General features: G+C 36.0%; 1 protein-coding gene across 8 annotated transcripts in view; it reads left to right on the forward strand.

Moving 5' to 3' along the window:
* Positions 1 to 17,211, forward strand: part of pde1cb (phosphodiesterase 1C, calmodulin-dependent b) — a 109,532-nt gene extending 92,321 nt beyond the window's left edge. For 6 of the 8 annotated variants that reach the window (XM_048163843.1, XM_048163841.1, XM_048163846.1 and 3 more), the window contains 9 exons: positions 1,226 to 1,354; positions 2,853 to 2,954; positions 3,457 to 3,577; positions 7,256 to 7,337; positions 9,974 to 10,088; positions 10,697 to 10,866; positions 11,518 to 11,727; positions 12,031 to 12,087; positions 15,877 to 17,211. In XM_048163843.1, the coding sequence (XP_048019800.1) occupies positions 1,226 to 1,354; positions 2,853 to 2,954; positions 3,457 to 3,577; positions 7,256 to 7,337; positions 9,974 to 10,088; positions 10,697 to 10,866; positions 11,518 to 11,727; positions 12,031 to 12,087; positions 15,877 to 15,893 (1,003 nt within the window). In that variant the 3' untranslated portion in view covers positions 15,894 to 17,211. The remainder of the gene's footprint in view (positions 1 to 1,225; positions 1,355 to 2,852; positions 2,955 to 3,456; positions 3,578 to 7,255; positions 7,338 to 9,973; positions 10,089 to 10,696; positions 10,867 to 11,517; positions 11,728 to 12,030; positions 12,088 to 15,876) is intronic. The other 2 variants (XM_048163844.1, XM_048163842.1) reach the window with 1 other exon arrangement.
* Positions 17,212 to 27,479: the final 10,268 nt, after the last annotated feature.

Here is a 27,479-nt window from a genome sequence, read left to right on the forward strand (position 1 = left end):
CAAGCAGCTTGGATTCTGTGCCTCTCCAGTCTTCCTTCAGACTCTGGGACCATGATTTCAACATGAAATGCAAAATTGACTTTTATCTGAAAAGAGGACTTTCGACCACTGTTCACTGTCCAGTTCTTTTTCTCCTTAGCCCAGGTAAGATGCTTCTGACGTTGTTTCTGTTTCAGAAGTGGCTTGGTAGTCCTTTTCCTGAAGATGTCTGAGTGTGGTGACTCTTGATGCACTGACTCCGGCTTCATTTGACTCATTGTGAAGCTCTCCCAAGTGTCTGAATCGGCTTTACTTGACAGTATTCTCAAGCTTGTGGTCATCCCTGTTGCTTGTGCACCTTTGCCTACCCAATTTCTTCCTTCTAGTCAACTTTGCATTTAATATGCTTTGATACATCACTCTGTAAACAGCCACCACATTCAGTAATGACCATCTGTGACTTACTCTCTTTGTGGAGGGTGTCAATGATTGTCTCCTGGACCATTGCCAAGTCAGCAGTCTTCCCCATTAGTGTGGTTTCAAAGAACAAGAGATACCCGGAATTTATACTGTAGGGATGGTCATTTAATGAAGCTCAAATGTAAATATTCTAATATTTTGAGATACTGGATTTTGGACTTTCATTAGCTGTACGCTCTAATCAACAAATTTGAAAAAAAAAAAAAAACTTTTGAAATGTTTTACTTTACATGTAGGGAATCTAGTATAAATGAAAGTTTCATTTTTTAAAATAATTTACAATAAAAAAATTAACTTTTTCACGATATTCTAATTATATGACCAGCACCTGTATATACGTAATTATGTATAAATATTTGCATCAATGAATTAGTTTGTGAATCTATTTGTATGCACTACTGTTGTAAAACGTTTGGGGTTGGTAAGACTATGAAAATCTCTTGTGCTCACCAAGGCGGCATCAAGTAAAACAGTAATATTGTAAAATATTATTCATATTTAAAATAACTGTTTTATATGTAAATATATTTTGAATTTTTAGCATCATTACTCCAGTCTTCAGTGTCACGTGATCCTTCAGAAATCATTCTAATATGATGATTTACTGCTCAAGAGGCATTTCTTATTATTATCAATGTTGATAAAAGTTGTGCTGCTTCATATTTTTGTCGAAACCATAATACATTTTTTTTATGTTTTTTTTTTTTTTTTTTTTTTAATAGAAAAAGTAAAACTGTGTGTAGTGAGTTTACACTTTTTCCTACAGGTCGGACACAGCCATCCTGTACAACGACCGCTCTGTGCTGGAGAGTCATCACGTCAGCGCGGCGTATCGACTGCTTCAGGACGACGACGAGATGAACATCCTTTACAACCTCTCCAAAGATGACTGGAGGTACAACAGGATTTCACATCCATCATTCTTTTCATTTTCATCATCTCACTTCTTTTTGTCTCCAGAGAACAGACAAACTGACAAAATCACCTTTCTGTAACTGCAATATCATGATATGATTGGGTGTTTCTTCAACTATGACATTTATATATTGTATATGGGGTTGATTTTTATTAAAACTAACAGATTTCAGCTTTTTTTCTTTTTGTTAAATAAAGGTCACATTGAAACTATTTGAACATTAATTTATTCATTTGCCAAAGCCAGACGTTCAAAATATATACTAATATATATAGATATTATATAAAAAATATATGTGGTATAAATAATTAATAATTAAATTATAAATAATTTTTAAATATATATATATTTTTTTATTATATATATATATATATATATATATATATATATATATATATATATATATATGGTATAAATAATTAATAATTAAATTATAATTAATTTTTAAATATTATTCTTAAATTTTTCACTCTTTGTTATATTGCAGCCATTTGCTAAAATCATTTAAGTTATTTTTTTTTCCTCATTAATGTACACACAGCACCCATATTGACAGAAAAACACAGAATTGTTGACATTTCTGCAGATTTATTAAAAAAGAAAAACTGAAATATCACATGGTCCTAAGTATTCAGACCCTTTGCTGTGACACTCATATACTTAACTCAGGTGCTGTCCATTTCTTCTGATCATCCTTGAGATGGTTCTACACCTTCATTTCAGTCCAGCTGTGTTTGATTATACTGACTGGACTTGATTAGGAAAGTCACACACCTGTCTGTATAAGACCTTACAGCTCACAGTGCATGTCAGAGCAAATGAGAATCATGAGGTCAAAGGAACTGCCTGAAGAGCTCAGAGACAGAATTGTGGCAAGGCACAGATCTGGCCAAGGTTATATATATACATTATATAATATATATATATATATGTGTGTGTGTGTGTGTGTGTGTGTGTATTTATCTATCTATCTATCTATCTATCTATCTATCTATCTATCTATCTATCTATCTATCTATAAAAGTTATATATATATATATATATATATATATATATATATATATATATATATATATATATATATATATATATATATATATAATATATATTTATATTTCTTATACAAATCACGACTGTCCCTCAGATAAATATCACAGCAGAATATTTTTATTATGCATTTCCAATCAAGCCTTACTTTTGTCAAATTATGCAAAATTGTACTGTGATATTTAATGTGAAAATATTAAATATTTTCTCATAATTGAAGAAACACCCAACAAAAAGTGCTGAAAGTGTTTTTTTACATTCTCACTGTCACTGTTTTAAACTAAACACAACAGAGAAAGAAAATCTGATGAAGTTCTGTGAAGTTTTACTGCAAGGCCGATGTGGAAATTATTTATTTCTCATTCAGAAAGAAAACTCTTTCTTCAGTGAGGAGATTCAGTGCAGTTGTTTTGTGTGCTTGTGTTTTTAGAGAGCTCAGGGCGCTCGTGGTCGAGATGGTTCTGGCCACTGACATGTCCTGCCACTTCCAGCAGGTCAAAGCCATGAAGAATTTCCTCCAGCAGCCTGAGGGGTGAGAAACCATTACAAACAGACATCCGACATGCTTCACTGTTGTCTGTCACCTTTTGCTTTGTCTGTGTCTCCCCAGAGCAAGACGTTATTGGATAGAGTTTGCTTTTTCATAGCAGAAGAGACTTCAATAACATTGATGTTTCTCAAGATGTTTCTCCTACTATTCCATAGGAGAAATAAAAATAGACAAATGATACATAGAGTAAAATATAGAGCTTTAAAATGAATGCAACTTAGATCAGATCATTTGGTTTTGGGAGAATTTGATGCAAAATGTTTGAGTTCTTATTGAGATCTTTTGATTAAAGACATCCTTATTTTGGCATATCTGAGCAGTTAGCTGTGCTTTTGAGGTGTCTTCTGAAACTATAGAGATTACCAGGGACTTTTTCTCAGGAGAAACATCTGAAAAGCAAAATTTGCTCTCCATTTAATCGCATTGTCATGTGCAAGAACAAACACATATTTACCTCTCGGATCGGTGTGTTTTCTTCACCCAGAATTGACAAACCCAAGGCTCTGTCTCTGCTGTTACACACGGCTGACATCAGTCATCCAGCCAAGAACTGGGATCTACACCATCGCTGGACTACGTCACTGCTGGAGGAGTTTTTCAGACAGGTTTGACTTATGTTTGTTCTTAAGATGCGTTTGATGGTTGTTTGCGGTTATACGTATGTGTGAGAAGAGCAAACCACAGCAAGAAAAATCTCATCTTGTACTATGTATTTTAATCCTCTCTTGGTTTGCTTCCTGTTCTCTTCTGATTGCCCTTTCATCCAATCACACATAAGCCTGCGCGAGGATTATCATAGGCTGCAGAAACGAGAGCATTTGGAGAAGTGTGTCATTTGAGATTGTTTACACCTGAACATAAACCTCTGAAAATAACTGGCTTTCATGGCCATATCGAATCCAGGTCCCCAAATTAAACTTTGGCACAATCATGTGAACAGCGCTTGGCTCATCTTTTAAACATCACAGCAATGTCATATACATGTATTCTCTAATACTACTCAAATTTTGTCTGATATATACATAAAGTGTACCTATTATGCTTTATCAAATATTACCTTTCATGCAGTGTGTAATATAGCTGTTTGTGAATGTAAAAGGTCTGCAAAGTTTGAAAGATCAAAGTGCGCAACAAATAAAGTAATTGTCTCCTAAAAGAAAGAATCGGTTCTGAACTGCCGAAATTAGTCGTCAGCAATTCCAGTCTCACTTCCTGTTACATACCTGCGTAACAATGTAACAAATTTGCATAATGCCAGACTATGGTCTTCATTGGCTGCCCACTAACGTCTGCTTCGACCCGCCCTCGGACACTGTCATTGTAGCTAAGACTGAAAGAGTTCGGTTCATGTTGTTGACATGTCAAGAAGACGCTGTTTTCAGTGCTGCGAATCCACTTTGCTGCACTTCAAAAGGATGAGGACCCGTGCTGGAATTGATACGGTAAAACCGGCGCCATCGTTACTGTTTGTATCACCGTGTATACACGTGCTGAGGAAGATCCGAAGCTGAAATTCGGATAACGTAATAGCCGTTTCATTTCCGACATGTGCTGTAAGGGGTAGACCAATCACAACAGACTGAGCCGTCTCTGACCAATCAGAGCAGAGCAGGCTTGAGGAAAAGAAGGCTGAATCTCAGAAGAGTGATGTTGCAATGTTTATTATGAGAAAATTGAAAAGAATGGAGTAAGAAAAATAATCTACAAAATGTATTCTTAGAAAAGATGTAATGTCCTAAAGGAGCACTGAAAATTCATGTAAATACACTTTTTAAAATGTAAGGCTGTAAAAAAAGTCTTTATGTATCTTTGGTAGAACAGAAATGTCTTGTGTTAGTTATATGCCAGCAGCTGTTGGGAAAAAAATCACCCAATCTCAATCTTAGAATATTCAAAAGTTAAAAAAATATCAGGATTTGTTTTTATTTCTCAGGCCTAATCACAATTCTTAAGAAACTAATTATTGATGTTACCATACTATTTGATCACTAATTATGTTTTGGTACAAAATTGGTCATAAAGTCTTTTTTATATATAGCATTAAAAAATGTCTTTGTGTCTTAAATCGCATTTTATCAAACATGCAGAAATGTTTATTTAATTTAGATTTTTAGATATTTCTTAAACAAATTACAAATACATTTAATAATAATATATATATATATATATATATATATATATATATATATATATATATATATATTTATGAAGACTTCAGATGCAAACTGAATACAAAAAAAGTATATGTATTTTATATGTGACCCTGGACCACAGAAGCAGTCATAAGTTGCATGGGTATATTTGTAGCAATAACCAACAGTACTTTGTATGGGTCAAAATTATCGATTTTTCTTTTATGCCAAAAATCATTAGGATATTAAGTAAAGATCATGTTCCATGAAGATATTTTGTAAATTTCCTACCGTAAATATATCAAAAATGTATTTTAGTGAGTGGATATGCATTGCTAAAGACTACTTTAAAGGCAATTTTCTCAATATTTTGATTTTGTTTGCACCCTCAGATTTCAGATTTTCAAATAGTTGTATCTCGGCCAAATATTGTCCTATCCTAACAAACAATAAACAATGGAAAGCTTATTTATTCAGCTTTCAGATTATGTATAAATCTCAATTTTGGTTTTGTGGTCCAGGGTCACATATATATTTATTATATTATATAATTATATATAATTGACTGTCAAAATAGGCCCAACGCACGAATGTACTCCGTCTGTCTCTGTTGCTTTGTAAAGTGAACAATATAAGTGAATTGCTTTCTCTGTATTACCTCCTGATCTTACCCGTCATGTGTCTGTTTATCTGCTACTAAAGGGACTGTTATAAAGCACATTCACAGCTCTATTCTCCATAGAGTGGGCTTCATAAATATGCTTTGATTGATTGACAGATCAGAGGATGGGAGCTATTCATGTGTGTGTGTGTGTGTGTGTGTTTAGTATTGTTCCAGCAGCTGTACACACCAGGAGGCAGATCAATCGTGACAGGCTGAACATAACAGCTTGACAGTTTATTTTAGTCTGCCATAAAGAAATGTTTACAAATATTTCATATATGAAATTCTTTCTGAACCAGACCCAGTGCTGCAACTGTCCATAGTGTCATTTCATAAGCATTTAACTTGATTCAGACAGGCTAGTATCAGGCCACAGACTGCTGACATTGCTTATATTGAGTACAGTTAAGTTGGCTCAGACTCTTGGCATGGCAGTGCAGCAACATTTAATTTAACTCTGGTTTCAAGATGTAAGAGGCTGTAGTGCTTCACGTGTCCCTTTCCATAAATATTCTACACTTTGGCACTGCTTTATAAGCATCAGAGGCTCAAATAACAGGTTCTTTATTGGAAGAACGATTGATGTTAATAAATTACTAGTTAACAAAATATATTTTGCTAGTTAAATCTAGATCAAATAGATCAGGGTTTTGAACTGTATTTATGTCTTAAATTTTAGTAACAAACCCTGCAATAATCAATAGACAATAAAACCGCTCATAAACTATTTAGTTTTCCCTTCTGTGCTTTTTAATCATCATTTTATGAAAGTTAAACACTTCCTTTAAAGGTGCAGTATGTAATATTGACAGCTAGTGGTTGAAATGGGTACTGCAGTCCAAATTCAAAATATTGGAGAGGGTTGTCCCCCCTCCCCTCAGTCTCTATGCTCACATGGGTTGCCAGATTGAGGACACGCAACAGAAACCAGCGCAATTAACAATAGAAGGCATCGAGCCTGACGCTCTATGTTGATGAGTTGATTTATCCGTATTTTAATATGCCTCTGGTCATATTGCTTTTTAGATGGATGCCGAGGCTTTTTGGGTCAGGTAGAATTTGTGCCAACTTGCAACCCAGGGTGTCGAAATATTACTAGGTAAACTGGGTAAACCTATTGGGAAAAAACAACAGACAATCTGACATGTAATGCAACTTTTCAAAGTGGAATAACAGACTTTAGCATTGTTTTTTGGAGAAACATTTATGTGAACTTAGCATGTTTCCTAAATATCTGAAACATAGTATTTTTGATGCTTTAGTATATAGTCAAAAAAATTACATACAGCACCTTTAACTATTTGTTGACAAAAAAAAATAAAATAATAATTGTCAGTTTGACACCCTATTTTTACAGTTTGTGGAAAGTGCCACATATTTTGTATCTGTGGTGGTTATTAATTGTGCTATTTGAAAATTTTTCCCTGATGCAATACTGTTATGTATTATTATTGCAATGCAGTTGAATGAAGTGTTTGTGTTGGCAGGGTGATAAGGAGGCAGAGCTTGGTCTACCTTTCTCACCTCTGTGTGACCGTAAATCCACGATGGTGGCCCAATCCCAGATCGGTGAGTGACACAAACACACACAAAGTATGCAGACACATGCTTGCAATTAAATTTCAATGCTGCAATTGCAAATTTATGAACTATGCTAAATTGCAATACTGATATTAAGCTGGAAAAGGGGAAAAACTTAAACATTTCAGCTTTAAACTTAACATATCTGAAACACATGGCTACTTTATAAAATCATGCATATGAGGATAATTTATTCAAATAGCTTTTTTTAAAAATTGAACTTAGTGCACAAACCATTTATTTTTCATTTCCTGTAGGCTTCATTGACTTTATCATACATTGGCACAAATGCTTGCGATAAAATTTCAATATTGCAATATTGCAAATGAAAAATCTCAAGAAACCCAAACTTGATCCCTCAGTTCTATCTAATTTTCATCCTATTTCAAATTTACCCTTCATTGCAAAATTACTGGAAAGTACTGTACTGTTGCCTCCCAGCTTCAGCCTTTTCTAGTTGATAATCTCTTTGATCCATTTCAATCTAGTTTTCACCCATTTCATAGTACTGAAACTGCATTTGTAAAGGTAGTGAATGATTTACTACTTTCTGGTGACTCTGGTTCTCTGTCTATGCTTCTGCTACTTGACCTAAGCTCTTTACTTTGACAGACAATTTTACATTTCAGTACAGGATTACTGTCCCCCTGAAGCAAGGTGTTGTCAAGGGTTTCGTTCTTGGGCCATTATTATTCATAATTTACATACTACCTCTGGGTCTGATCTTACATCGTCATGGTTTTAATTATCACTTCTACACTGATGACATCCAAATATACACTATCTGTACACCTGCTCTATCTACCCAAACTGATAAAATCTCTGCTTGCATGCATTAAAATAAAAGATTGGCTCAATTAAAATTTTCAGAAACTAAAATGGACAAAACTGAGATCATTTTCATTGAAACTCCGAACTAGCCGAAACACGTGGCTATTTTTGAAGAACATGCATATGAGGATAATTATTTAAATACAAATCCGATTCCAACAAAGTTGGGACACTATACAAATTTTGAATAAAAACAGAATGCAATGATGTGGAAGTTTCAAATTTCAATATTTTATTCAGAATACAACATAGATGACATGTCAAATGTTTAAACTGAGAAAATGTATAATTTTAATGGAAAAATAAGTTGATTTTAAATTTCATGGCATCAACACATCTCAAAAAAGTTGGGACAAGGCCATGTTTACCACTGTGTGGCATCCCCTCTTTTTTTTTATAACAGTCTGCAAACGTCTGGGGACTGAGGAGACAAGTTGCTCAAGTTTAGGAATAGGAATGTTGTCCCATTCTTGTCTAATACAGGCTTCTAGTTGCTCAACTGTCTTAGGTCTTCTTTGTCTCATCTTCCTCTTTATGATGCGCCAAATGTTTTCTATGGGTGAAAGATCTGGACTGCAGGCTGGCCATTTAAGTACCCGGATCCTTCTTCTACGCAGCCATGATGTTGTAATTGATGCAGTATGTGGTCTGGCATTGTCATGCTGGAAAATGCAAGGTCTTCCCTGAAAGAGAGGACGTCTGGATGGGAGCATATGTTGTTCTAGAACTTGGATATACCTTTCAGCATTGATGGTGCCTTTCCAGATGTGTAAGCTGCTCATGCCACACGCACTCATGCAACCCCATACCATCAGAGATGCAGGCTTCTGAACTGAGCGCTGATAACAACTTGGGTTGTCCTTGTCCTCTTTAGTCCGGATGACATGGCGTACCAGTTTTCCAAAAAGAACTTCAAATTTTGATTCATCTGACCACAGAACAGTTTTCCACTTTGCCACAGTCCATTTTAAATGAGCTTTGGCCCAGAGAAAATGCCTGTGCTTCTGGATCATGTTTAGATATGGCTTCTTTTTTGACCTATAGAGTTTTAGCCGGCAACGGCAAATGGCACGGTGGATTGTGTTCACCAAAAATGTTTTTTGGAAGTATTCCTGAGCCCATGTTGTGATTTCCATTACAGTAGCATTCCTGTATGTGATGCAGTGCTGTCTAAGGGCCCGAAGAACACGGGCATCCAGTATGGTTTTCTGGCTTTGACCCTTACGCACAGAGATTGTTCCAGATTCTCTGAATCTTTGAATGATATTATGCACTGTAGATAATAACTTCAAACTCTTTGCAATTTTTCTCTGAGAAACTCCTTTCTGATATTGCTCCACTATTTTTCGCCGCAGCATTTGGGGAATTGGTGATCCTCTGCCCATCTTGACTTCTGAGAGACACTGCCACTCTGAGAGGCTCTTTTTATACCCAATCATGTTGCCAATTGACCTAATAAGTTGCAAATTGGTCCTCCAGCTGTTCCTTATATGTGCATTTAACTTTTCCGGCCTCTTATTGCTACCTGTCCCAACTTTTTTGGAATGTGTAGCTCTCATGAAATCCAAAATGAGCCAATATTTGGCATGACATTTCAAAATGTCTCACTTTCAACATTTGATATGTTATCTATATTCTATTGTGAATAAAATATAAGTTTATGAGATTTGTAAATTATTGCATTCCTTTTTTATTCACAATTTGTACAGTGTCCCAACTTTTTTGGAATCGGGTTTGTATTTTCTTTAAATATTGTGCACAAAAATAAACCATTTCTTTGTCATTTCCTGTAGGTTTCATTGACTTTATCGTTGTTCCAACGTTTACGGTTCTGACGGACATGACTGAAAAGATTGTCACGCCGCTCATTGAAGAGGCCACAAGTTCAGGCCTGGCTGGATTTCGCAGGTTAGAGTCTGGAATTCTGACTTCCATCTTTTGCTTGTGCAGTACAGGAATAGAGATAACAAATGGTCATTAAGACAAACAGACAAATTAGTGCTGAGGCCGCAATAATAGTGCCTCGTGGCATAGCTTTCCTTAGTATCAAACCCCACTGGTTCTATTGCGCTCATTGCTGCAAATCCACTTCAGATACCTCAGTTGAAAAATTTAGAAAAAGAGCAAATGTGAATAAATCCACTGAAGCTTCTGACCCTTGTAATTCAGTTTAAAGTGATCCATCAGCAGTCACTCTACTTTAGTTTGAAAGTTTCTTAGGATTTTCTAAGTAGGAGTTGAATTGCCACTGCTGACTAAGCACATTCTTTTTGTAACAAATTACATCTTCTGCATATAAAGGACTGAATTATATCCCTTCCCCTAGAATAAATGGTAAACTAAAACAGCCTGAAGGTTCACAGAAAGGACATAAAACAGTAGCAGCATATTAATGATCAACAGAGCAGGAAATTTAGGTAGATATGGAGATGTTACAGAAGCTTAGTGGACGTGATTGCTGCCGATGTCTCTGCGAGATTGTGATTTATGATGAGTCCTATCCCCATCGTCTCAAGCAGTATTACTGCCGGAGATGTGAAGAGGGGCAGCGTGAACAGCTCTGGTTCTGATGGCAGCGCATCCCATAACTGCTCGCTGCTCACTGTGGACCTGAACAACTTCAAGGCCATCTGGAATGAGGAGGTTTTTCTGAACAGAGAGCGGTGGAAGACGCAGGCAGATAAAGGTGTGAGCAGATTGATCCCTGTGAGAATGCATATGTTTGAGAACTATATCTGTGACGTCATGCAAAATAACACTGAAACTCAGCAGCTGCACAAATTTAGTGTCAAATTAAGATATTTTTATGCTTTATTTTGGAGAAAAACAAAGCGATTACTCTGGTAAAATGTATCTAAATATATTCTACAGTTCAAAAGTTTGGGGTCAAGTTTATATGTACTGTATTTGTCAAAGTTTGATGACTTAGGGATAGTTCACCCAAAAATGAAAATTCTGTCATCATTTAATCACCCTTATGTTGTTCCAAACCTATATGAGTTTCTTTCTTCTGTTGAATACAAAAGAAGATAGTTTGAAGAATGTTTGTAACCAGACAGTTGACGGTAGCCATTGACTTCTATAGTATTTGTTAACTGTTTGGTTACCAACATTCTTCAAAATATCTTCTTTTGTGTTCAGCAGAATAAAGAAACTCATACAGGTTTAGAACAACTTGAGGGTGAGTAAATGATGACAGAATTTTCATTTTTGGGTGAACTATCCCTTTAAAAATGGGAAAATTGGTACATCCAACTTTTTATAGCATTTTTCACATTTTATGCATTCTGAGTAAGAGAATAGTAAATAATGTGCCTCCCGCTGTGTCTCATACCAGAGACGGAGGAGAAGGCCAGACGAGAGCTGGAGGAACAGCAGGAGGCAACGGCAGAAAATCAGGAGCAAAAAAAAGACCCAGAGCTGTCGGGACCAAAGAAAGACAGGGTGGGAGAAGACAACCCGGAGCCTGGGGGGGTAAATGGACCCCCGGAAGAAAGTCCCCATGACAGATCAAAAAAAGAAGGGGAACACCGTAAATTACAGAACGGTATTGTGATCAAATGATATGACTGTTACTGTCAGCTCTGTTGATGTTGCTCAATTTCAAGATTTATCAATGACTGCCCTCTGGTGGATAATCAGAAGAGTAACTAACACTGTGTAAAATGAAATAATACATTCTTACTGCATACTGTGCATTACATACTTGATACAGCATGCTATTTAAAACCATAGTCTATAATTATAATCTAAGTAATAAGTCATAATCTATCTATATCTACGTTTGCTGACTGAATTTTTGTCTTTGTCTGTTCTGCTGAATCTTTGATCATCTGATGTCTGTAAACAGGAGAAGTGTCTGAAGAGGCAGAATCACCAGCAGATGAAGATACGAGAACGCTCAGTGGTAAACATGCATGTTTATTCTGTAATGGAGACTTGTGTTGCTTTAATACATTCTGTAACTACCTATAGTGACACCAAAAATGTATTTGTACACGTAAAGCTGCAGTCCGTAACTTTTTTTGCTTAAAAATGATCCAAAATCTATTTTTGAGCAAGTGCATAACCAGCCAGTGTTCAAAACCATTTCCTTACCTTAGCCTGATTCACAGCAGTAAGCTTGTAATAATGTTTTCTAATAAGAGCGGTACTGGTAGGTTTCTGCGGGAAATTCAAGCATGCGGTCATTTGCGTCATTATGTCACATCTGTTTACATAAAGAAGGAGTCACAGCTAGTAGGCTATATGGTATGTGAGGATGCTGCAGGTGACAAATCATTTATAATAATTAATAATAATTAAACTTATCATTTTGATGACGGATTGTAATCCAGAAAGGTCCAAATGACAATCATCAGTGACAACTGGAGATTCACCCGTAGTCAAAAGCAAAAGATTTTGGACTGTTGAGTGGCTACAGAAATTGAAATCTACAGGTAACGCTAATGCACACTAAATAGACATAAACACGCAACGCTGATATTGTTAACATTAACAATTTGAGTAATTCCTGATATCAACAATTCAGTTGTTGATATCAGGAATTACATTTCCACTAGTAACAATGTTAATTTTTGATTTCAACATTTGAATTTCCACTAGTAAAAACTAGCATTCTTGATATCTGTAATTGTATTTTCACTAGTGAAATGTCATCATAGGCTGCCATTCAAATTCAATTGTTGATATCAAGAATTGAGTTCTTACTAGTTGAAATTCCAATTTCACATATCAGAAATACAATTCTTACTAGTAAAAATCATAATTTTTGATATCAATAATTACATTGCTACTAGTAAAAATGTGAATTTTTGATATCAAGAATTCAGTTGTCACTAGTTGAAATGTCAGTTCTTGATATCAACAATTGAATTGCTACTAGTAAAAACGTTCATTTTTGATATCTGAAAATGTATTTCTGATATCAATATAATTTCAGATATCTAAAATGGCTTTCTTACTAGTAACAATCACATTCATGATATCAGAAACTAACATTGTCACTAGTGAAAATCAAATTATTGATATCAAAATTAACATAGTTACTAGTACCAATTCAATTGTTGATATCAAGAACTGACATTACTATGGCAAGCCGTTTTGACTTTTATTCATTCTCAGGATATGAATTCTTGATATCAACAATTCAATTTTCACTAGTTAAAATGCTAATTCTTGATATCAGGAATTACATTTCCACTAGTAACAAAGTTAATTTTTGATATCAACAATTAAATTTTCACTAGTTAAAATACTAATTTTTGATATCAAGAATTATATTTCCACTAGTAAAAACTAGAATTCTTGATATCTGTATCAGACTGACAAGCTACGCAATATCGAGTTCATTATCGAAGGTGATTCATCTGCGATAATGAACGCGATATTGCGTGGCTTGTCAGTGATCTACGGCTCTGTCTATTAAATGGCGCTCCATTTGAAAGCAGGTGATGGCGATTTAGTGGTAATCAGGGAACCGGCTTTACTGACGAAATGCGCGTGACAATCGCATGCGATATATCGCCCAGCCCTACACCATAGACTGCCATTCAAATTCAATTGTTGATATCAAGAATTGATTTCTTACTATTTGAAATTCCAATTTCACATATCAGTAATACAATTCTTCCTATTAAAAATAATAATTTTTGATATCAATAATTTAGTTGTCACTAGTTGAAATGTCAATTCTTGATATCAAAAATTGAATTGGTACTAGTAAAAATGTTAATTTTTGATATCAATAATTTGATTTTCACTAGTGACAATGTTAGTTTCTGATATCATGAATGTGATTGTTATGTTAGTTTCTGATATCATGAATGTGATTGTTACTATAGTAAGAAAGCCATTTTAGATATCTGAAATTATATTGATATAAGAAATAAATTTTCAGATATAAAAAATGAGCATTTTTTGAAAAATGAAAAAAAATTTTACTAGTAGCAATTCAATTGTTGATATCAAGAACTGACATTTCAACTAGTGACAATTGAATTCTTGATATCAAAAATTCGCACTTTACTTGTAGCAATGTAATTATTGATATCAAAAATTACGATTTTTACTAGTAAGAATTGTATTCTTGAGAATACAAGAAATCAGTTCTTGATATCAACAATTGAATTTGAATGGCAGCCTATGGTGACATTTCACTAGTGAAAATACAATTACAGATATCAAGAATGCTAGTTTTTACTAGTGGAAATTCAAATGTTGATATCAAGAATTGACATTGTTACTAGTGGAAATGTAATTCTTGATATCAACAATTGAATTTGAATGGCAGCCTATGGTGACATTTCACTAGTGAAAATACAATTACAGATATCAAGAATTCTAGTTTTGGAAATTCAAATGTTGATATCAAGAATACATATTTCTGCGAGTGATGACATCATTGTTGATGTCAAGAATTAACATTTTTACTAGTGGAAATGTTAATTATTGATATCAACAATTGTCATTGTTACTAGTGGAAATGTTAATTATTGATATCAACAATTGTCATTGTTACTAGTAGAAATTTAATTCCTGATATCAAGAATTAGCATTTTAACTAGTGAAAACTGAATTGTTGATATCAAGAATTAATATCCTGAGAATGAATAAAAGTCAAAACGGCTTGCCATAATGTCCTGTTTGCTGCCTTGTATTCCTATCAACATGAAGCTCCATTATTTCTCATGTGTGCTATTTTTATGTAAAGTGTTGCTTTTAATCAAGCAACAGCATGAATTTGCAGCATATTACTGCAGGAAGGTATGAGGAAAAGACCGGCACAGGAAGCTGAATTTTTATTTTGTTCTGTATATAGAAAGGTTTATCACACCCCTCTCAAAACGATTACAATTTCATTTGGTATGGGCATTTTTATTCCAACTGGGGTGTTTATATGAAGCATTTTCATTCGGATTGGACTTGTAAACCGATTACAATGCTCCATGTAAACACACCTATATTGGCAGTGCAATTTATTGTAAATCATATTTTCTCAGTTGGTCAGAACATAAGTGGCAGATTTGTTACTTGTTCAGATGACATTTTCCCTTATTTTGGTCACACTTCCAAGACGTAGAATCTGTGTTTCCGAAGTACAGTATTCACACTGATGTGGTGACTGACAGCAAACATTAGATTCATCCGCGCCGAAGAGCCATGCACAACCCACGTAAAGATGATAATTCCGCAAATAACTGCAACTGCAGGTTTCAAACAGAGATGGCGACAAAGAGGCAAAACTTACGGACTGCAGCTTTAATGTTTGAATGTTATTGCATCATATAATAAAATATAAAGACGAATGGCATTGTTTAAAAGAAAGATTGCAAAACATTTCACAAAAAATAAGCTTGAGAGTTTGTTGACATGTAGATGCCAAGGTATAGTTAACAGAATGTCTAAAGTGGACTATCGAAATAAAGTCTTAGGCACGTTAGTATTTTCACCAAAGAAAAATGGTTTTAAGCCAGTTATTTCTATCTTTTGCTGTAGCTTGTCAGTAGTAAATATCAGTTTAGATTTCCGCACATTCCTTTTGCCATTAATTGTAATCCAGTGAGATTTTTGTATGCACAAGGAGTCTGACAACAGCTGGTATGCTCTTGTGTCTATGAACGTAAACAGTTTTTTGCTGTTCTCACGTCTGAGGCTGTCTTTTCTGATATCAATTTCCTCACTCTGATTTGAACAGAAACTGCGAATGCCTAGAGTGATTTCCAGTGGCGTCATGCGGTTCAGTGTCAGACACAGAGCGGTGAACTTGCCATCGGTTCTGAAGGTCAACGGCGCCCTCTAGAGGACACGGCTAATGCTTACATCACATTTTGTGTGGCCTCTATCCCCTCCAAAGCCTTTGCTGCGATTATCTCCAGACTTTCATAAGACTGATCTCTCTGAACGATGAAGGACGAGGGACAACAGCTGCTTTTGTCCGGCAGATCTCATTTCCCTCCCAAACCTTTAGAGTGCAATGGGTGCACCTGCTAAGAAAAGCATGCAACAGCTGAAACTATAGTACATAAGAATTCTTATTAAAACCTCCTTCATTTGTAATTACACACACACACAAATGCTTTTTATGTCTTTATGCATTCGAACAGCCTTGCAGTCGGATGACTTGCCATGTGTCTGTGATTTATATCTATATATATATGTAATAAGCGGCCTGCGTTAAACTGTAAACAACTAATCTTAGCAGTTGCACCCGTGATCAACATTCGCCCAGATCTGCTTTTGCGGCAAAATGACATTGTGTTCGGTTATTTTAAACACGCTTTACTCAAAATGGACTGATTCGTTTCAGCAAACGTGCTCTGATGCAACGTCTGCCTCCGACTCGCATTTGTTCGCAATGCCTCATCGGCTAATAGAGGTCGCGTATATGAAACCTTGAATGTCTATATGTATTATTATTGTAAATGACTGTCAGCATTTAGATCAGAGCTTTTATAATTGAGAAAAGCCGTACGAAGTGGCAGTATTTCTTATTCGAGCACGTCTGTGTGCAGCTGTGGAGTAGAAAACGCCTGATTCAACCTAAGATTTTTCCCTCTCTCGCTTACCTTCAGATGCCTTTCTTCATGTAGTCTTTCTGAAAGCGAACCGAACTGAAACATCTTCTACAGGAAACGCTCATGCACAAACTAGCAGTCACCATAGACGATGTAAGTCTTATAACTGAACGTAGTAGTGTGTAAGTCATAACCATATCACTGTGCTCGCTCTGCAATACCTAGATATTTGCCGTACGTCATTTTTACTGATGTCCTGGGGGTTTCGTGACAAGCGTTTCTCTGTTTTTTTTGAGCAGGTATTCTCATAAAACCCGTGGAGAACATGTCCTACACATTTCACCCATGTTTAGTCTTAAAGGTGATTCTGTGGAAGGTGTGTGGATCTGATCCTCATTAGATGGTCAACAGTGACTGAGATATAATAATCACAATATATAAATCAGCATAAATTAAAGGGTTAGTTCATCCAAAAATGAAAATTCTGTCATTAATTACTCACCCTCATGTCGTTCCACACCCGTAAGATCTTCATTCATCTTTGGAACACAAATTAAGATATTTTTGATCAAATCCGATGGCTCAGTGAGGCCTGCGTTGGCAGCAAGATAATTAACACTTTCAGATACTAAAAACATTTAAAAGAGTTCATGTGACTACAACCATAATGTTATGAAGTGATAGTGATAGAGAATACTTTTTGTGCACCAAAAAAACAAAATAACGACTTTATTCAACAATATCTAGTGATGGGCGATTTCATAACACTGCTTCATGAAGCTTCGAAGCTTTACGAATCTTTTGTTTCAAATCAGTGGTTCGGAGCATGTATCAAACTGCCAAAGTCACGTGAACCATTGAAATTTCAAAGCACTTATGATGTAACGAAGCCTCGTTTACTGAAATCACGTGACTTTGGCAGTTTGATACACGCAACGAACCACTGATTCGAAACAAAAGATTTGTAAAGCTTCGAAGCTTCATGAAGCAGTGTTTTGAAATCGCCTTTATTTTGTTTGTTTGGTGCACAAAAAGTATTCTGTCAATAGAGGCCTCACTGAGCCATCGAATTTTATCAAAAACATCTTAATTTGTGTTCCGAAGATGAACGAAGGTCTTACGGGTGTGGAACGACATGAGAATGAGTAATAAATGACAGAATTTTCATTTTTAGGTGAACTAACCCTTTAAAGGCACTCTAACAAATACATTATCATGGGAACGTTTGTGGTCCGTAAGATTTTTTGACGTTTTGAAAGAAATCTTATGTCAACACTCCACTTATGAATGTGAGAAAAAATGTGAGAAGCATGATACAACTTTTTTCACGATTCTTTGATAAATAGAAAGTTGAAAAGAACAGCTTTTATTTGAAATAAAAAATTATATAACATTATAACATATAACTTTTATAACATTATAAAAAGTAACATAAAAACCTCACTGACCCCAAACTTTTAAACACACATTTGCTTTTTAAATTATATGTTTTTTGTTGTTCGTTTTACATTCCAGTACTAATGCTATTTGGTGTTTTTATTTTATTTTTGCTTAACGGCAGTGTGAATTAGGGGGAAATGTACTTATCATAAATGATAAAATTATATAAACATAAAATATGCATTTTTATTATGCAAATTATAACTTAATATATTTTATTGAATTAAATATAATTTATTTTCCTTTGGATTTCAGGGTTAAATGTGACATGGACATGTTCTTGGTTTTGTGAAGTTCATCCATTATTAAGTTCAGCATTCAGGAAGTGCTCTGTTAATTGAAACATTTAACTCTGTTCTTTTCTTCTACTTGTTTCATCTGTTGTTGTAAATATGGTTTCACTGACCTGTTTCTGAATGAGTGAGTGAGACGGGATAAACGCATGTGTTTGAAGCGACTCTGGCATGTGACGTGAGTAAAGTTAAACTTTAATTTTTTTTTTTTTTATTTATACAAAACCTGTAAAATTATTCTTCCTTACTGTATCTAATTTATGTACATTATTTACCAGAGTTATTAGTGTACAAGTTTTTTCTCTCTCTCTTCCCAATATTTTTACAGCGCAAAATGAATAGCATTGTTATTTGCCCTGACAAAATGAGATCAGATAATGGATATGCATTTCTCCTGAAATGAAGCAGATTGTCACTTTATTACATGGGTCACATGATTCAGTTTGCCTTCTTGTGGTTTACTGTAAAGCTTCCTGTAGATTCAGACTATTACTGGTGTTGGTTTCAGATCATCGGGCAGATGAATGTGACGGCATGTGCTGAAATTATGCTACAGCATGTGTGTGTGTGAGAGAGTAAGAGACTGTATGTGTGTGTGTGTGTGTGTGTGTGTGTGTGTGTGTGTCCATGTGAGCTGATCATGTTCAATTTGTAAAAGTTGACACTGTGATCTTTAGTGTCTAGCTGTCTTCATGATGTCTGTTTTTGAGCAGGACGCAGAGAAAGAGAAAAACATCTGTGTCTGCACACACGTGATTCACAATAAACATCAACTTAAAGGGCTCAGAACAAACGTGCTGCTGTTTTTGGAACTGAAGTGTGTGTGTGTGTGTGTGTGATTGAGGAGTAAAAAGGTATAGTCCACCCATAAATAAAATTATCATTTATTCACCCTCATTTAGTTTCCAAACCCATATGACTTTCTTTTGTGTTTTACAAAAGGCAAGATATTCAGTGAACAACAACTTTATTCTGGGGTTTCATATATGGTTATGGACAATCGTTTGAAGTCAAAAAGTTTGAGATCCACTGATGTAGATTTTAGAAACCCTTGTTATTAGCGACACCGGTGGCTGTTAAGTGAACTGCAGCCAGCAATTCGCACTCGTGCGCACTTGACGTACAAGAGACTGAACGTGATTCAATGCCCCGATATAGGCTACTCCGAAAAGGAAAAACTAAAAAGAACTTCACCGTATGTAACACTTTGGAAATAGCCTACCTTTGCGTACGTTTAGATAAATATGTAAATGTGCTGCGCGCTTTTCGCTCAATAGCAAAATAAACACACAACAAAAAAGACAGCGGTGAAAACAGTTCTCTGCAATTCACCGGCATCATGTCGACAGATGATGAGGTAATTAAAATTACACCGTTATGAGACTTTGATTTTAAAGTAGGCTGTTTTAGACTAGACACTATATAGATCTGGCTATGTCAGACTATAATTTTAATTAAAGGTAAAATATGTAATATTTTTGCAGTAAAATATCAAAAAACCACTAGGCCAGTGTTATATACTTGAGTACTTACAATATCCCAAATGTTTCCAACCATTTGTAAATCATGAGAAAATTGCAATTTTAACCAAGGCTCAGGGACGTGCGAGGAGTCGCCTGTCAGTTGCGTCAGACCCGCATTACCCTCGGTTTCCGGTTTTATTTTGTAGAAACCATGGAAACACCAAAGACGCTTTAATATATTACATGTTTTAATAGACAAGGGAACAACTGTTTAAAACAAATTATTGTTATATAGCTCAACATGTGTAGTCTTATTGTTTAAATCTAATTTTCCATGCTTTACCATCCCTCAGAGAAAAACACTATTTTGTGAAGTAGCTATCATAGCATAATCAGATGCAGCTTTATTTTAGTAACAGTAATACAGAATTTTCTCCATCATACAATTTGTTTTAAAATTAATTGTATGCCATTTATCAACACAAGGCTTCCAGCATTTAATATGATATTCTAAAATCAATCTAGCTTACAAGTGTCTCACAGCAGCCGCCGAGTGAACGCACAGAGTAACATTATAACATCATTTTCAACACACTCAAATGTATCTAATATGATAAACAGAGCTGCGTTACCTCATACTCATGACCGGAAAAGCAGAAGCGGCGCCGGCGACTGTGTCATAATAAAAGTCCCTCTGCTCGTGAGGCGTGTGTTGCGCAATCGCTCCAGCGGCCTCGTTCAGCTCCCACAACACTCGGTCCTGCTCTGCTTCATACTACAGTAACGTTAATAATCGCATCCATGAACATGATTTCTTCCCGAGTCCTATCCCTATTCTTTTGCACCATCCGTTGTCTCAAGATTTCTCGCTCAAACTTGGTGTCATCAAGCTATGCCTTTGCTTTGAATAGGCCTCTAGCGACCTCTGGCGGACAGAAAATCTTACATATTGCATCTTTAATCCCTTTTCTTTGCATGACATTGACATTACAGTATAGGCTACAGAATAGCTCTTTCGGCACTATCCTGAATATTGTAGAATATTATATTGTATTTTATTAATTTTCTATTATATTGTATTGTATTCATTTCATGTGGCATAGAACGGAAGAGAGGTTATCGGGAGCACGGGTAAACGTCACATCCTTGATTTTCCTGGCGAAACAGGCCTGAATCCTTCACATAAACATAAATCTTTCATAGACAACCTAGTTTAACCTTGTTTAAGTTTCTTTACAAGCTGTTCACACATTGGCAATACAAAAAGCAATTAGCCTAATGCATGCAGATTCTTACTTATAGGCTACGGCTACGCCACGTTAAAGAGCGCCAAAACGTTATGTTTATTTATTTTGTAGTAAAATGGGCAGAATTTGTTTCATGTCAAAAGCAACAGAGCACAAAGCTTATTGCGATTTATCACGTAGACTACACCACTGCTTATAGCCCCTTTAAAATAGGCTACCTATGGTTTGTTTTTGTCATTTTTGGATCTTGACAGTCATTGTCACTAGATGCTTGTATTGTATAGACAAGAGAAGCGTGCACCTTATGCTAGATTTCCTCTGTTTGTGTTAAACTGAGGGAGCAAAGTCATAAGATAACACGTTTAAATTTCGGGGCGAGCTATTCCTTTTACAGTGTATGTAGGTGATGATTGCAACAAATTCTACCACTAGGTGTCACTGTTATTATGAGGGAACTGATTTTCTGTGCTGCATACTAAAAAGTACTGCATACTATACTGTGGACAATATCCAAAACCATTAGCATGTCACTAGCACTGACTGTGCTTTACTGAAAAAGTGGAAAGTGTTTGCATGTAGTGCACAAACCTGCGCAGAAGCACCTTTCTCACTAATATACAATCCCAAACACTCAGACACTTAGACATTTCTTTGCATTAGATGGATAGTAAAATCATGTGTCATCAGCATTGATGTTTTGTTCATTTTGAACAGTATCTATTGATTAATCATTTGAAACCAAAAACCTTTTTTGTCAGATGTTTTGCTTAAAATGTATTTATTCCATCTTTCAAATAAAATGCCACTTTTTTATTTAATGCAGTGACAGGGATATGAGTACTGCTTTTGTATTACTTTTACTCTACAGTCATCACAACCGCTTCATAGGAAGATGGAAATACTTTAATATGTATTAATTATTATTTAAAAAACTAGAAGAAATTATAAATATCACACAATAATAGTGAAAAATTACCCCAAAATATAAATTGAAGTTAATTTATTGTAATTAATTTATATTCATTCTAAAATATATAATTAAAGATGCAATGTGTAGAATTGTCTGTCCGCTAGTGGTCGCTAGAGGCCTATTCAAAACAAAGGCGTAGCTTGATGATGCCAAGTTTGAGCGCTGAATCTTGAGACATGTGGTCTTCACCTCACAGCCGGTTGAAAAGTATCAGGATAGGACTCGTGAAGAAATCATGTTCATGGATGCGATTATTAACGTTACTGTAGTATGAAGCAGAGCAGGACCGAGTGTTGTGGAGCTGAACGAGGCCGCTGGAGCAATTGCCAACTTTTATTCATTTCATTTCATTTTCATTTTTTATTGCAATTTGTTTTAAAACGTATTGTATGATGGAGAAAATTCTGTATTACTGTTACTAAAAACAAAGCTGCATCTGATTATGCTATGATAGCTACTTCACAAAATGGTGTTTTTCTCTGAGGCATGGTAAAGCATGGAAAATTAGATTTAAACAATAAGACTAAACGTGTTGAGCTATATAACAATAATTAGTTTTCTGTCTATAAATAGTTGTTCCCTTGTCTATAAAACATTTAATATATTAAAGCGTCTTTGGTGTTTCCATGGTTTCTACAAAATAAAACTGGAAACCGAGGGTTAACGTGGCTATGATGCAATTGACAGGCGACTCCTCACACGTCTTGGTCAAAATTGTAATTTTCTCAAGATTTACAAATAGTTGGAAACATTTGGGATATTGTAGGTACTCAAGTGAACAAAATATATAACACTGGCCTAGTGGTTTCTGGATATTTTACTGCCAAATTCTTGCATATTGCACCTTTAATAATAATGAGCAATGGTATTATATCGCTCTTTAATTATTATTTTAAAAATGTAAGTTAACTAAATAAATAAAATGAAAGAAACTAAAACAACATGTCAAATACTTAATGTTTGGCTTCATTTTAAGTCAAATATTCCCATAAGTGTGATCTGAGTATCCAAACACTTTTGGGGTCACAGTATATTTATTATTGAAAATGAATTGTTTAACTGGTTCGTTCCCTGCGCTGCACTCCTGTCCTCATTATACAGCATCTGTCACCAGAAATATGAGACATAATGTCCTCACATAAGTGTACAAGTGCTTCTTATGCACTTATCAAGTTCTTTAGTTTTTCTTTAAGACTATAGCCCATCAAAAATATTGAGTTTATGAGAGTGGTTTTGTAGCATCACTGGGCCTGACAGAAAAAAACACAGCAGCATAACACCTCGCTTACACCATATTCAATTTTCACACAGCAAACATGTCGAAGTGAAAGTGATCATCAGGGCATCAAAGCAGATGCTCATGTGTGCGCATACATCTGTGTTGAAGGGTCCCCATCCACCTCTGTATTATGAATATATATTGTTTTTATGGTAAATGATGTACATGACATACATGGTGTAAGTTTTGTGTTTATCATATTTATTTCATATCTGTTACAGTTATGTATATTTGTATCCTACACTATACACATATGCAGATTAGCACAACTATTCTCTCTTAATTAAGAATTAACAGCTTTTGCTGAGCATATTGTGAGCTGAAAGTGGGATCTTAGTTTAGACCTTCGGTGTTTCACAGTCTCTCTTGTTTCCTAAAGGTCAGTGCATCGAAAGCGACTTTTCAAAGAGGAATATTATAATTAAGATGGAGTCGCCGTAGCAACAGGCCATATGCTGTGTTATCTGAAGAATATTGCAGTAAGGGAGGGTGTCGGAGTAAGTGTTGCCCGGAAGGTTCGAGTGATGTGTGTTATTTTTTTCTTGCATTAAATCGCATTTATCAATTAAATGAATAATAAATGCAAATATTTTGTTGTGAGATTGAAAACATTTTATTTGCGAATTAATTCAAAAAGCAACTTTTTGGGGTTCAGAACAGCTGCATCTGTGGACTGCTATCAGTAACCACAGACGACAACTTTCTTTTTTTTAAAATAATTTATAGTAATATTTGCATTTACATTCATGCATTTATCCAAAGTGACTTTGGATACTCTCCTCCTACAGACCTAACGTGTAAACATTATGGGAAGCAGGCTGTCAGTGCAGAAATGAAAGCTGATGCTCTCCATATATTTTTCCGTCATCTCAGTGTAAATGTAAATTGTAATATGTAAATTGCACAAGCTTATGTTGTCCATTAGATCAAAAGATCTGGAAAAAAACCATACAATCGCCAACCCATAGACCCTCCCCTGGAAGAAATCAGGACAGAAGTGGTTGAAAGTGGACAAAAGAGACAGATTAAAACACCAGGTGTAAACAGGAATGTGTCTCCCTCGTTCACTTGTGATCCGATCGACCAAATGCATCTTACCAGGTGGAAACAGTTAGTAGAAGGTCTAAAGTGGAGTATTGAAATAAAGTGTAACCTTTATCCTATTCCAATGTCTTGCTCCACAGACTTCCAATACTTGTATTGAATCCACACATTCCTTTAAATAAACTTTGTCTTTAGCATTTAACATTTACTACAGTAACAAACATAATTTGTACACAGATAGGCAGACATGAGTATGCAAACACCAGAGAGCATCACTCACTCACCTCACTCATTCAACTCACCTAATTCACTCACTCACCTCACTCATTCAACTCACCTAATTCACTCACTCACCTCACTCATTCAACTCACCTAATTCACTCACTCACCTCACTCATTCAACTCACCTAATTCACTCATTCAACTAACTCATTCAACTCACTCACCTCACTCACTCATTCAACTCACTCACCTAACTCACTCACCTCACTCACTCATTCAACTCACTCACCTCACTCGCTCAACTCACTCACTCATTCAACTCACTCACCTCACTCGCTCAACTCACTCATTCAACTCACACACCTAACTCACTCACCTCACTCACTCATTCAACTCACTCACCTCACTCGCTCAACTCACTCACTCATTCAACTCACTCACCTCACTCACTCAACTCACTCATTCAACTCACACACTCATTCAACTCACCTCACTCGCTCAACTCACTCACCTCACTCACTCAGCTCACTCGCTCAACTCACTCACTCATTCAACTCACTCGCTCAACTCACTCGCTCAACTCACTCATTCAACTCACTCACTCATTCAACTCACTCACCTCACTCATTCGCCTCACTCTCTCAACTCACTCACACATTCAGCTGACTCACTCATCTCATTCGCTCAACTCACTCAACTCACTCACTCAACTCACTCACTCAACTCACTCAACTCACTCACCTCACTCACTCACCTCACTCACTCACCTCACTCATTCAACTCACCTCACTCATTCAACTAACTCATTCAACTCACTCACCTCACTCACTCATTCAACTCACTCACTCGCTCAACTCACTCACTCATTCAACTCACTCACCTAACTCACTCACCTCACTCACTCATTCAACTCACTCACCTCACTCACTCAGCTCACTCGCTCAACTCACTCACTCATTCAACTCACTCACCTCACTCGCTCAACTCACTCATTCAACTCACACACTCATTCAACTCACCTCACTCGCTCAACTCACTCACTCAACTCACTCACCTCACTCACTCAGCTCACTCGCTCAACTCACTCACTCATTCAACTCACTCGCTCAACTCACTCGCTCAACTCACTCATTCAACTCACTCACCTCACTCATTCGCCTCACTCTCTCAACTCACTCACACATTCAACTGACTCGCTCAACTCACTCACTCAACTCACTCGCTCAACTCACTCGCTCAACTCACTCATTCAACTCACCTAATTCACTCATTCAACTAACTCATTCAACTCACTCACTCGCCTCACTCGCTCAACTCACTCATTCAACTCACTCACTCATTCAACTCACTCACCTCACTCACTCATCTCATTCGCTCAACTCACTCAACTCATTCAACTCACTCACCTCACTCACTCAACTCACTCGCTCAACTCACTCAACTCACTCACCTCACTCACTCAACTCACTCATTCAACTCACCTAATTCACTCATTCATCTCACCTAATTCACTCATTCAACTAACTCATTCAACTCACTCACTCATTCAACTCAACTCACTCACTCATTCAACTCACCTAACTCACTCACCTCACTCACTCATTCAACTCACTCACCTCACTCGCTCAACTCACTCACTCATTCAACTCACTCACCTCACTCACTCAGCTCACTCGCTCAACTCACTCACTCATTCAACTCACTCACCTCACTCACTTATTCAACTCAAATTCAAATTCAATTTGCTTTATTGGCATGACATATTTAGGTACATATTGCCAAAGCATTGCATAAAGCAAAACAAAATCAAACAATCAAACAAACATACAAACAAGAACATATATAAAATTCATTCATATATATACACATATATATATATATATATATATATATATATATATATACATATATTGATAGTAGTATAATATGTATGTGTTCACTCAGTACCTCTTAGTTTGTGGCAATTATAAATATATTGTGCTATTAAAGAGGAAGAAGGTCCTTCACCAAGTAATATTTTCAGTTTGTCAGTTTCATAGAGTGACTGGAACTCCGGGATCATATGCTGTATTTGACAGTACAGTGACTCTCTTAAGGTTGTGTATTTATCACAGTGGAGGAGGAAGTGTGCCTCCGTTTCAACTGCCCCTGATCTACATTCATTACAGACTCGATATTCTTTGGGTAACCATGTCTTCTTGTGTCGCCCTCTTTCTATGGCCAGCTGGTGGTCACTAAGTCTGTACTTGGTTAATAAATTCCTGTGTGTTGTATTTCTGACAGAGGTGAGATATTCAGCCAGACTGTACTCTCTGTTTAATCTGAGATAACACTGGAGACGACTCTCGTTTGCTCTTTCCAGTGCTGCATGTATGCTTTTTTCTCTTTACTCATAATTTCTTTAATTCTTGCATGATTTTCAGGGACAGTGATTTTGAATGCTTTGTTTGTCAGTTCTGAGACCATTGCACAAAGATGACTTTTCTGAGCACTCAGTTCTTGTGTTTTTAGTGCTTTAAAATGAAGTGTGTCTTCGGGACTAGATTTTAAGTGTATCCAGAACTTTAAAGCTCTTTTTTTAATCATTAAATTGAGGGGAAGACGGCCTAGTTCTGCCCTACAGGCGTTATTAGGTGTGTTTCTGTGGACATGAAGAATGTCTATGTCTAACTCACTCACTCGCTCAACTCACTCAACTCACTCACTCATTCAACTGGCTCACCTCACTCGCTCAACTCACTCACTCGCTCACTCACTCATTCAACTCACTCACTCATTCAGCTCACTCATTCAACTCACTCACCTCACTCAACTCACTCACTCAT

The sequence above is a fragment of the Megalobrama amblycephala genome, linkage group LG17, assembly GCF_018812025.1.
Source record: "Megalobrama amblycephala isolate DHTTF-2021 linkage group LG17, ASM1881202v1, whole genome shotgun sequence".
In the NCBI taxonomy this organism is placed as follows: Eukaryota; Metazoa; Chordata; class Actinopteri; order Cypriniformes; family Xenocyprididae; genus Megalobrama; species Megalobrama amblycephala.